Source organism: Gouania willdenowi, chromosome 6, assembly GCF_900634775.1.
Source record: "Gouania willdenowi chromosome 6, fGouWil2.1, whole genome shotgun sequence".
In the NCBI taxonomy this organism is placed as follows: domain Eukaryota; kingdom Metazoa; phylum Chordata; class Actinopteri; order Blenniiformes; family Gobiesocidae; genus Gouania; species Gouania willdenowi.
The window spans coordinates 1,810,617-1,824,398 of NC_041049.1; the positions used below are offsets into that span (position 1 = coordinate 1,810,617).

Below are 13,782 nucleotides of genomic sequence, written 5' to 3' on the forward strand. Positions count from 1 at the left end.
TTATCAAACTTCACCTTTCAGGTTCGTCAAATTTTTTGGAAAATACTTATAGGTTTCATTAAAATAACAAACATGTTAGGTTGCAGATTGTGGAAAATCAGTCTAAATCACATAAAAGTGTTCATTTAAATATACATGACTGTCAGTCAGTAATCACATTTTTTTTAAATTAAAATGCATTCTTTTTTCTAATGATCTTGACATTTTGAGATTTTTATGGTCTTGTTTTGGAAAAAAGAAATATATTTATTCTTGTCTTTTAAAGATTTCAGAATCATCCAATAACATTTGTGTCAATGAGCAGCTGGGTGTGTGACCAGAGCCCAGGGAGCGTCTGCAAATAGCTACAACAACAAAAACAAACACTACAACAACATCTAATACCGTCACTGATTTTCACTAGTGTCACCTGTCTGTCAAAACAGACCAAATAAACACATTAATAAATTATGAATAATAATAATAAGTTGGTCACTAGTTTTTTCAGTATAAATAATGAAAGCGACACCAGTGTGATTTTCAGTGCACACACTTTATTCTGGAGTTGAAGCAGTGCAGAATATAACACATAAGCCTGAGCTGTTTATGCATAGAAAGGTGAGGGAAACACATTGAACCATACACACTAATGAGTGTAAACACACACACACACACACACACACACACACGCACACACGCACACACACACACACACACACAAGCTAACACATTTAACACCGACCTGACTTTGTGTTTTTTTTTTTTTTTAAATCTTTGGTTTTTCTTTTCTTTGTCATTTATTTTCATCAAAACATATAAAACATTTTTACTCATAGTTTCTTTAGGGAGAGCGTTTCAAAAGTGGCATTTAATGTAGCTGAATTCAAAAATATTCATACATCTACATTTTATTTGGGTTCTTCATGCTTTGGGGCTATTCTTATACATATAGCCTATTTTTTTTGTTATTCATATTATTATGTTTTGTATCTGTACATTATTATTTTCTTTTGTGTTTTCATTTTGATTTGCAAACTGTCTTTAAGTGTTTTAAAAAGTGCTATATAAATCAAAGATACTATATATATATATATATATATATATAAGCTTTGTTTGTGCTGATTTTAAAATAATACATATATTTAAAGTTTAAGGAAAAACGTTTTGAAAGTCATGCTAACGTGCTAACTATGGCGTTGTCGGTGTTGGTCTTGTACTTTTAGCAAAATAAAATCTTTTAAATAGGTTTTGGTTGAACTTTCCATGACCTTAGGTGCTATTTGTGCTAAGATGGATCAATAATTTTATGAAAGCAACATAGCTGATAAGGAAAAATGAGCCTAGTGAGTAACTTTTTTAGTTGTTTGTATCCAAACTCTACTTTGCTAGCATTAGCCAGTCAATGCTATGCTGAGAACAGTAAAATGAAAACAATCAGTAGTAAAAACGGGTTAAAGATTACAAGGTTTTAGCCACACAGCGAAAAGGTTAGTATGCTAGCTTGTTAAATGTAAGCTAGCCATGTTAGCTAAGGAGCATTAGCGAAAAGGATACTCTCTAAAAATATGTTTTTTAAGTTGATAAAAATATGATTATTTTGAAAATAGAACAGGAAACAGACATTTTAATTATTGTGGAATATTTAGAAAAGATACATTTATTTGTTGTTTTTATGTTTATTATGTTGTGTTTTTTTCTAGTTAGGCTTTGTTGTTCAGTCTAGGTTTTAGTATTTTTTATTTATTTTTTGCCTTATTTTAGTCACAAGAAATATTTGTAATGTTAGTTGTAAAAAAATAAAAAAATATTTTAGTTGATCTATTTCCACATAGCTCAACATTAGCCAGATTCACAGCCTTTATGATACTTTTCATCAAGGTTTTTACCAATCCAATCCTTGCTTTATGATAACGGTTAAATGAGTTATTATACGTGGTGTGAAAACTATAAGTTGTGTTGGTGGTGGCAGAGACACTTTAAAGCACACATGTCAAACTCAAGGCTCGGGGTCCAAATCCGGCCCTTTAGAGCATCAAGTTCAGTCCACTCGTGAAAATAAAAACGATAGAAAAAACATGAAACATTTTGTAAATGATTAACTAATTCAGCTGTAGATATCTCAGCCCCTTCAAATACTAAAATTAGATTAAAATCCCCAAAATCTGCAGAGCTCAGTTTTCCAGTTCTTATGTTACATGACGGCAGTCATTTTTAATCTGAAATTGTTCGAAGAACTCTCAATTTTTCCAATATCTGGCAAAATTTCCCCAAATCAGGGAAATTTAGGTGAAGCGCCTGCAGGGACTGAAATACTCACATAATATAATTTATACATGGAAGTGCAAACCAGGGCCCATTAAAGTTGAATTTGCTTTTTTTCCCACAAAAAATCCATGGCCCACTGAAGGCCAAACTGGTCTGTAATTTGGCCCCTGAACTAAAATGAGTTTGACACCCCTGCTTTAAAGTCTCGCTCTCATTCAGTCTCCTCAGATTAACAAAGTGACGTTTGAGCTGAAGAACCGTCGCTTTGCTCAATATGAGAAACAATAAAAGGTGACACAGAGTTAAAGAAATGATAAAAGTACATATATAAGCATAACCTGTTCTTCACAGTGGTGACTTGTTTCAGGGGTGAAATAATGGCTGATATGATGAGAAAGTAACACATGTAAAGAATGAGATCATTGGCACATTAGAAAAACATAGCGAGACTCCGCCCCCTCTCTCCACTGGGTTCAAAGGCGTCAGTAGCCCTTCATGGGGATGGGCGCCCCCACATCTGAACGCTTCACCTGGTGTATCATGAAGAGTGAAGCCACCAGGCTGAGCAGCTGATGGACAAACACATAGACAGAAGGACAGACAGACCAGTTAAAACCAGTTATATATCTATCTATAGAGTATCTATACAGTATCTATCTATCTATCTATAGAGTATCTATCTATCTATCTATCTATCTATAGAGTAGCTATCTATAGAGTATCTATCTATAGAGTATCTATCTATCTATCTATAGATAATCTATCTATCTATCTATCTATCTATAGAGTATCTATCTATCTATCTATAGAGTATCTATCTATCTATCTATAGATAATCTATCTATCTATCTATCTATCTATCTATCTATCTATCTAACTATAGAGTATCTATCTATCTATCTATAGAGTATCTATCTATCTATCTATCTATCTATCTATCTATCTATCTATCTATAGAGTATCTATCTATCTATCTATAGATAATCTATCTATCTATCTATCTATCTATCTATCTATCTATAGAGTATCTATCTATCTATCTATAGAGTATCTATCTATCTATCTATAGAGTATCTATAGAGTATCTATCTATCTATCTATCTATAGAGTATCTATCTATCTATCTATAGAGTATCTATAGAGTATCTATCTATCTATCTATCTATAGAGTATCTATCTATCTATCTATCTATAGATAATCTATCTATCTATCTATCTATAGAGTATCTATCTATAGAGTATCTATCTATCTATCTATCTATAGAGTATCTATCTATCTATCTATCTATCTATCTATCTATAGAGTATCTATCTATCTATCTATAGAGTATCTATCTATCTATCTATAGAGTATCTATAGAGTATCTATCTATCTATAGAATATCTATCTATAGAGTATCTATAGAGTATCTATCTATCTATAGAATATCTATCTATAGAGTATCTATCTATCTATCTATCTATCTATATATAGAGTATCTATCTAGTATCTATCTATCTATAGAGTATCTATCTAGTATCTATCTATCTATAGAGTATCTATCTATCTATAGAGTATCTATCTAGTATCTATCTAGTATCTATCTATAGAGTATCTATCTATAGAGTATCTATCTAGTATCTATCTATCTATAGAGTATCTATCTAGTATCTATCTATCTATAGAGTATCTATCTATCTATAGAGTATCTATCTAGTATCTATCTATCTATAGAGTATCTATCTAGTAACTATCTAGTATCTATCTATCTATCTATCTATCTATCTATCTATATATAGAGTATCTATCTAGTATCTATCTATCTATCTATAGAGTATCTATCTAGTATCTATCTATCTATAGAGTATCTATCTATAGAGTATCTATCTAGTATCTATCTATCTATAGAGTATCTATCTAGTATTTATCTATCTATAGAGTATCTATCTAGTATCTATCTATCTATAGAGTATCTATCTAGTATCTATCTAGTATCTATCTATAGAGTATCTATCTATAGAGTATCTATCTAGTATCTATCTATCTATAGAGTATCTATCTAGTATTTATCTATCTATAGAGTATCTATCTAGTATCTATCTATCTATAGAGTATCTATCTAGTATCTATCTATAGAGTATCTATCTATAGAGTATCTATCTAGTATCTATCTATCTAGTATCTATCTATCTATAGAGTATCTATCTAGTATCTATCTATCTATAGAGTATCTATCTATAGAGTATCTATCTAGTATCTATCTATCTATAGAGTATCTATCTAGTATCTATCTATCTAGTATCTATCTATCTATAGAGTATCTATCTAGTATCTATCTATCTAGTATCTATCTATCTATAGAGTATCTATCTAGTATCTATCTATCTATAGAGTATCTATCTATCTATAGAGTATCTATCTAGTATCTATCTATCTATAGAGTATCTATCTAGTATCTATCTATCTATAGAGTATCTATCTAGTATCTATCTATCTATAGAGTATCTATCTAGTATCTATCTATCTATAGAGTATCTATCTAGTATCTATCTATCTATATAGTATCTATCTAGTAATCTATCTATCTATAGAGTATCTATCTATCTATAGAGTATCTATCTAGTATCTATCTATCTATAGAGTATCTATCTAGTAACTATCTAGTATCTATCTATCTATCTATCTATCTATCTATCTATATATAGAGTATCTATCTATCTATCTATTTATCTATAGAGTATCTATCTAGTATCTATCTATCTATAGAGTATCTATCTATAGAGTATCTATCTAGTATCTATCTATCTATAGAGTATCTATCTAGTATTTATCTATCTATAGAGTATCTATCTAGTATCTATCTATCTATAGAGTATCTATCTAGTATCTATCTAGTATCTATCTATAGAGTATCTATCTAGTATCTATCTATCTATAGAGTATCTATCTAGTATTTATCTATCTATAGAGTATCTATCTAGTATCTATCTATCTATAGAGTATCTATCTAGTATCTATCTATAGAGTATCTATCTATAGAGTATCTATCTAGTATCTATCTATCTAGTATCTATCTATCTATAGAGTATCTATCTAGTATCTATCTATCTATAGAGTATCTATCTATAGAGTATCTATCTAGTATCTATCTATCTATAGAGTATCTATCTAGTATCTATCTATCTAGTATCTATCTATCTATAGAGTATCTATCTAGTATCTATCTATCTAGTATCTATCTATCTATATATCTATAGTATCTATCTATCTAGTAGAGTATCTATCTAGTATCTATCTATCTAGTATCTATCTATCTATAGAGTATCTATCTAGTATCTATCTATCTATAGAGTATCTATCTAGTATCTATCTATCTATAGAGTATCTATCTAGTATCTATCTATCTATAGAGTATCTATCTAGTATCTATCTATCTATAGAGTATCTATCTAGTATCTATCTATCTATAGAGTATCTATCTATAGAGTAGATGTGTAATGGAGCTCACTGCGATAAATGAAAATGAGAAGAAGAAGATCATGGCGATCTTGAAGACCAAGTTGACAATAATCACGATGACTTCTCTGCAGGGCTACAGAGAAAGAGATGATGGTTAGCATAGCGCTGTGTCTAGCATGGTGGTTAGCGCTCAGAGCTACATGTAGACATTCATCTATGACATCATCAATCACGTGATTTTAAGATGGAGGAACACAGGATCTAAACATGTCACTATGATACAGAATAATGTGTTTTATTAGACAGAGAAGAAGGTTTTAGGCCATATTTGTAGAAACAGTGGAAGAACAAATGTGCTGTATATCTCCATTAATAACCATACAGTAGGTCATAATGTTTGGATACAGTCATTAAAAAAAGAAAATCATACGTAATCTGGATCCAAACCAGATGAAACTTGGTGGGATAATAGAAAAACCAACCTGATATACAGTAACTGTGTCCAGTGCAGTAAAGATCGGTCAATTACAAACCGAGGTATGAACTTTTCAAATTTCACCAATAATTAAACTGATCCACAATCAGAATATTGATCAGATTCCCCATGGAATCTTCTATGGCCTAAAGTCTATATTTGGGGTAAAATGACAAAATCCTGTTCACACCAAACGTTAAAAAATGTCAACAAAAACACACAAAGTCTTTGTTGTTTCCTGTTAATGCTCAGATTGGTCAATATTCTAAATGCTGACATGAATGTTGATCATGTGACCCTCAGATCAAACATAATCACATTCATTTTTTACACTGCTGTAATTAACGCTGCCATTTCTGTATTATGTATTTTATTTATATTACCATTAGTATTTATTGAATCATTTCTATTATAATCATTTATTGTTTCAGGTATGAACTCATCTGATCCAGGTTTAGGGTTTGTGAAAAATGTCTAAAGACACTGAAAAGCTGGGTGGGTGTAAGTCGTGCTGTGGGGTGAGTGCTGGGTTACCCGGGCGTAGATCTCGTCTGGGCCGTCGTGACCCTACAGGAAAACCAGAGCAGATCACACTCAGAACCAGTCAACACCATGGTGGTTTTTCATCTGACATACATCAGGTGTTGATCTACACGAGGACGTCCCAAAGAGGTCCTCTAAGCCTGGACCAGCGTAAATGCAGCTGCAGGAGTCGGGGATTCGTGTACCCCAGTCCTCTGGACCCAACACTCCACAGCAGTAGGCCTGCAACCACATTAGAAATCACAAGAAGAAGAAAGTAGGAATTAAAGCTCAGTGTTGTCCAGATGAATCCTCAGAGCATCTTTGTGACCAGAAGTGACATTTTGGGTGTTTTTATTGGTTTTTCTTTCAATATTCTGCTCATTTTTAAGGATTGTTGTATAATAATTCACCACAAATAGTTTATTTGCTTAATTCCAAAGTCGTGTGTATTAAAAATGTATAGAAAAGGAAATATATACTGTATATCATGCATCATACTGACACTTAGTAACCTCGTGACCAAATGTGCCCCATTGACTCCCAATGAAAACACATATTTTTCATATACTGTAATCATGACATATGATTTTTCATTAATACCTAATAGATCAAAATAAAAAGAAAGTATATTTTAGGTGTAATGACCCCCTACCAACCAGAGGGAATTTTTAGTGAAGGCCTGGATTTCTAATATACAAAATGTACAAGTGTGTTTTTTTCTTTAAAATTGTCCTTGTGTCAAAAATAATTATGCATTAAATTCACTTCTGCCATCAATTATTGACAGGCTGTAATATTTTTATCACAAATATTTCACTTTTGTTTTTCCTGCTGAATGAAAAAGTCTATACAAATTACTATACATTTAATATCTATAGATACGTCTGAAGTAGTTGAAAAGATCTGATGCGGTGGAAGTTAAAAAAAATGAATGGAGTACATTTTTATTGCACTTTTATGAGACGAAACGTTAGTGTACACAAGGTGTACACGTGTACGTACATTTACAGGAGTGAACAAGGGTTAAACATAAATAAATAAAACCAATGACTTCCTACTCATACGTACGCTGTGCTGGAGCTCCTTCAGACTCTCTGATGTTTCTTGGTTGCTCATGAGGTAGTCTACTACGTCAGAGGGCAGATTCTCTAGGACGCTTGAGACCTGAAAGGAAGAAACCTCGTCACTTTAAGGACAAACCACCATCAGCGTGAGATGGTCTTTAGCCTCAGGAATGGAGATAACCTGGCTTTTGTAGGCAGCCATGACGATGCCGAAGATAATCATGATGATCATTCCGACGCCCATGAAGCCGGCAAACTGATAACGATACATCGGTTAGTTCTTCTGTACGCTAGTAGCAGTGGCTAACCACATGGGCTCTACTTACTATTTTCAGGGGGACGATCTTCTCTGAGTAGCCGGCGTAGATTCCCAGGCAGGAGATACTGAGGATGCCGATGCTGATCACCCATGACCAGACAAGCCCCTGGGGGGAAACGGAGGAGAGCTGCAACACAAACAGAGAGTTCAACAGTTGTGGTCTTCATTCTCCTACGTTAGAACCACTTAGGTCAGAAATAAACAATATAGTGAAGAAACGTCTGAGTTCTAACTTTGGTCTTGTTCAGAAAGGGTCAGTAGAATGTTTGGTTCAATAAACTGAGAAAGTTCTCCAGAAACAAGGAGTTTCCACTGGAACTAAGAACGTACCCCTGGAACTTATCATGTTTCCTACTATACAGAACATTCTCAGAAAACCTAGAACTTTTTCCTGGAAACAAGAATTTTCTCAACCAACACAATATAAGAAGTGCAATCATGGTGCCCTACTGTCCAACTTCTATCTTTAACGTTTGGCTGGAGTATCTACAGTATGGGGTCCCGTCCCCAAGGTTGAAAAACACTGATTTAGTGGCTCCTGAATAGATTAATTTCTATAGTTTTTATCATTTGTAGTCATATCACGTCTGGACACTTTATCTCTCAAGTACCCCCTGTTGTGCCATCGCGTACCCCTAGGGGTACACGCACCCCCTTTTAGGAAACACTGCTTAATTTAATACATGCACTGAATTTCTTTTTTGGTTTTCTTAAGCATTTTGTCAAATATTGCAAACAATGCACTTTTACATTTGGTTTCTATTTATTATGAAATATGATCTTACTTTTTCCCTGTTGGTTCAATACATTTGAAATTGTGTAATTTGTCAGGATTATTTGGGGGACGATGGGCGCAGGTGGGGTTTGAAAGTTCACCTTTGTTCATAGTGAGAAAAACCCCAAAACAGTTTAACGTCTGATATGCAGCGACAGCTCAGGGTGTCATAACAAAACGTCTAACGTTAGCGCGAAGGACTGGTTCTATAAGTAGGAGCTGGACGTCATGCCACAGTTCATTATCATCATAGGAATGTGTCTGATATCTAGTCCACCCTTTATGTTCCTCACTACATCAGATTGTAGACGCCCCTACATTTCAATCAGCTCATGTTGATATTTTTCAGTTTCCTTATTTTTCAAATTACTGCATTAAATTCATGATTTCTTTGCGTTACTAACAGGAACTCAATGGTTGACATTTCCTCTGGTTCAGTGACACTTTTCTTCCTCTCTTTGGTTCTAGTTCCTATTGTTCTGTTCTAGAGCAGTGGTTCATCCAAGTCCCCCCTTTGTTCACCTTTAACATCTATAGAATCTCATTTTGATAGGGTTAGGGGGTTAGGGTTAGAAAGAAATCATATTTAGTATATATATATATATATATATATATATATATATATATATATTACTGCATATTACTTTAGTTGAGCTATATTTATATTTCACAAAGTAAAAGTATAGAAATATTGTTGTTTAAGATCGTGTTTTCATTTTTCTTTTAATAATAATTTCAAAATTTCAAAAACCCATTTTAATTTCTTTAATTTCTCTTTAATCACACCATGTGACCCAAGATTGAAAAACACCGTGGCTCCTGAATAGATTGATTTCTACAGCTTTTAACATTTTATTTGTTAATTTTCCTCTCTCTCTCTCTCTCTCTCTCTCTCTCTCTCTCTCTCTCTCTCTCTCTCTCTCTCTCTCTCTCTCTCTCTCTCTCTCTCTCTCTCTCTCTCTCTCTCTCTCTCTCTCTCTCGTACCCCCTGTAGTGCCATCACGTACCCCTAGGGGAACACGTGCCCCCATTTGAGAAACACTGCTCTAGAGAAACATCCAGGGCACTTCCTCTTAACATTTTTGATTCATCTTTCTTTCTATTCTTTATTGTCAGACATCAGAACGTTTCCACCACTGAAACTTTCCCTTTAAACCAAAAACTTTGCCTCGTATTAAGAACTTTAGAATTAGAGGTTTTAAACAGAGTTCAGAACTTTCCATAGTAAAGGTTACCTGGTCGCTGTACGCGGTTGCTTTAATGGTCCCAAAAATCATAAGACATCCAATGACCTGAGGACAGAAGAAAACAATATAAAATGTGTAAAAAGTTTGACAAAATGAAAGTGTTTAAAAAAAAGAAAAGTCTCTTCTTGATTCAATCCATAAACGCTTTTAATTTCACAGAAAACAAAACAAAATGTTCATTATTTTCTCCGTCCCTGGAACTTAATCAGAATAATATAATTACTTGTAAAAGTTCTTAAAGCAGCCATTTATCAATTTATTCTCATATACTTGTGGTCCTCCCCTTTTTAACATAATATACTAGATATTTTACAGGTTTGTCCCTACATGTGCTCATAAAATCTCTGTGTGGTGATCTCGTCCCACAGCAGTGGTGAGAGAGAAATAACGTTTTTCCTTCTAAGGATTTTTGTTTCTTCTCTCTGGTGCTTTTTTGTTGTGGAATATGAGATAATTAGTCCTCTGACACATACTTTGCAAGTTTCCCATAAAATAGAAGCATTTTTGGCTGATTGAGTATATTAATAGATAGAAATGCCCTAAATTCACTACAAAAATGTGTTAAACTCTCATCTTTAAGATTAATAGTATTAAATGCAGTGATGGGACTGTTGCAGTGAGGATCTAGGGTTGATATCTATAATAACTCTAGCATGGTCAGAAATGATTATGCCTGACATTTTGCATAATGAAACTGAATAGAAATCAGTGCGTGGGAGAAAAAAATGATGAATTCTTGTGAGGAGCAGAGAAGGATGAATATTGTTTATCTGATGGATGAAAGCATCTCCAAACATCAATCAACCCAAACTCATCACAGCATGGAGCGCATTGGCTCTAGGAGAGGGGGCGGGGCACTGGACGGAAATTTACTATCATGTTGAAATCTGCACCAATGATAACTGTACAATTAGAAATCAGTGGAGCTCGGTTCATAAATCATGATGTAAGAAAGGTGAGTGGGTGAGCAGGTGGGAAATACATCATCATTATCACTACATTTTGACCTTGAAAATTCCTTTAATTCTAACATAACTGTTGATCTTTAACACTGTCAGACACTTTAAAAGGCCTTTTTCTTCTGAACCAACGATGCTACTTGTTGTAAAACATGAGAAAACTGAATAACCATTGTTGTAATTTCAAATGCTCCTCGTCATCAAGATGTGTTTCCTGTAACAAAGTCATATCTATGGCATCTTTCATAAGACACGTAAATATTTTCCTCTGTTTCATGGTACATAACCATAACTTAGAGTAAAGGCAAAAGATACACACACACACACACACACACACACACACACACACACACACACACACACACACACACACACACACACACACACACACACACACACACACACACACACACACACACACACACACACACACACACACACACACAGCTAAACACCTGGTGTGGAACATTTTCACCTGGCAAACAATTAACGTCCTGATAATAATAATAATAATAATCTCTGTTTTAATCTAACTACAGTACAAATGTTACTCTTTCTTGAGATATAAAACAATTCTTCCTTTACATGAGGCCATTGTAGCTTAATTCTGTGTCTGATTTAATTTATTGTTTATTAGTTTTTCACTAGTGACATAATCCGATCAATCTAAAAATGTACAGTGTGAATATTGATTAATGAACATTTGGTAAAAAACTTCAGAATTTGTGCGTAAATAGTGCATGTGATGTCCTGGAAATGTGTTGAAATTTAATGACCTTTTGTCTTTGTTTACCAAATCCAGATGTTTGAGTTTCTGTAAACTGGTAAAGTGGTTTTTATTCATCTGGGTTGGAAACGAACGAACCAACAAATGTTGAGTTTGGGCACGTGTAGTGATAAAAGTCACTCCTGGTTTTAATGGTTCAGTTTGGAATAAACAGAAATGATTAAAATAGTGTTTGGGCCTCAGTGAGACACTCCTTCCTCACACGAGATCATGTTTTGCTTTGAGCAGAGGGAGGAAAAGTAGGCGGAGCTGAGCGTGTTTTTACTGGAAGCGTTTACTGATTCTTCTGATGGAAACAATGTGTCTGAGCCTCACCAGGCCTCATCTACACACGCAGCGTTAAAGTGGGTCTGTTTTCATCCTCAGTCCAATCCAAACACTCAGGAAAGCAAACAGAGACTGGCAGAGGTCTCAGTGTTAACCTTGTAATTATTATTATTATTATGATTATTATCAGCACTGTTATATCTGCAAGGTCATAAACACACGAAATCCTGGGAAAACAATGTTACGGACACAAGACCAAAATACTGTAAAGGAAATGTTGAATAATAATTAAAAAAGCTAAACTAAAGTAAACTAAACAGGAAAATGCAACAATGTTACAAACATACTGTTTTTAAAGTTGGGTAAATGAAGCTATCATGTTGTTTTCCATTACATGCTTTATTTATTCTGTCAAAGTTCTATTAAAGACCAAATATTAAACAATGCAGACAACTCAAAAAGACATGTTGACACAGGCAATAACTATAAAACAATATTATGTATTTATGTAACTAATGCCACTAATGTAACAATGTAACTAATGTAACTAATGAAACTATTATGTAACAATGTAACTAATGTAACTAATGTTATTGAGGCTGAAAATAAAAGAATAAAGAATTCAAACTCACTGCAAACAAGGTGTTGAAGCCGATGAAAAGGCCTCGGAGACAACTGTTGGTTTTCCTCATCTTTAGAGCTTCTGCTGTGTGACTGTTGGATAGGGAGTGGAATGGTGTGTGAGAATGTGTGTGTGTGTGTGTGTGTGTGTGAGAGAGAGAGAGAGGGGATGTGTGTGTGTGTGTGTGTGAGAGAGGGGATGTGTGTGTGTGTGTGTGTGTGAGAGAGAGGGGATGTGTGTGTGTGTGTGTGTGTGTGTGTGTGTGTGTGTGTGTGTGTGTGTGTGTGTGTGTGTGTGTGTGTGTGTGTGTGTGTGTGTGTGTGTGTGTGTGTGTGTGAGAGAGAGGGGATGTGTGTGTGTGTGTGTGTGTGTGTGTGTGTGTGTGTGTGTGTTTGTGTGTGTGTGTGTGTGTGTGTGTGTGTGTGTGTGTGTGTGTGTGTGTGTGAGAGAGAGAGAGAGAGGGGAATGTGCAGCAGCAGTTTACTGTTACATGAAAACAGCCTCGTCACACAGAGCAGGAATTCACCTTCTGATCAAACCAAACGTCTGCATGTAGAGGCATATAGAGCCAATAAATACACTTCATTTAGAGGAAAACAATTAGCCATAACATTAGGACCACATTATGTAAGTCAAAAATGTTTAAGAACAATGAACAAATTCAATGGTTTGATCAAAGAAACGTGTTTGTGGTGATTTAGGATCTGCTGTGATCAGTTTATATCAGAGGTGAAAAAGTGCTTTTGAGAAACACAAGAATAAAGTCAAGAAACAATCTGTACAAACGAGCAGAAAAAAATAAGTTACAAACAAGAAGAACATTATTAAAATTAGTGAAAATGATAATGGCAGTGAAAAAATAACTAAATAATCAAATATACTGTAGGTACATAAAATATGTTAAGTAAAGATGATTTAAAAATATTTAAAATGGAACCTTCACAAACCCCACAACACAAGGTAAAATGAAGAACCATAGAACCATAGAACCATAGAACCATAGAACCATAGAACTCAACACTTACTCCTGTTGTTGATGTTTAACGTGCTGCTTTGGTT

General features: G+C 34.2%; 1 protein-coding gene across 1 annotated transcript; it reads right to left on the bottom strand.

Moving 5' to 3' along the window:
* Positions 1–2,194: 2,194 nt before the first annotated feature.
* LOC114466026 (23 kDa integral membrane protein-like) lies at positions 2,195–12,926 on the bottom strand. Its single transcript, XM_028451454.1, has 9 exons — positions 12,734–12,926; positions 10,077–10,133; positions 8,074–8,193; positions 7,929–8,003; positions 7,752–7,847; positions 6,795–6,923; positions 6,693–6,725; positions 5,733–5,816; positions 2,195–2,813 (listed from the first exon to the last, which is right to left on the bottom strand). The coding sequence occupies exons 1-9, from the start codon at positions 12,791–12,793 to the stop codon at positions 2,727–2,729; spliced, it is 741 nt and encodes a 246-aa protein (XP_028307255.1). The 5' UTR covers positions 12,794–12,926; the 3' UTR covers positions 2,195–2,726.
* Between the last annotated feature and the right edge of the window lie 856 nt (positions 12,927–13,782).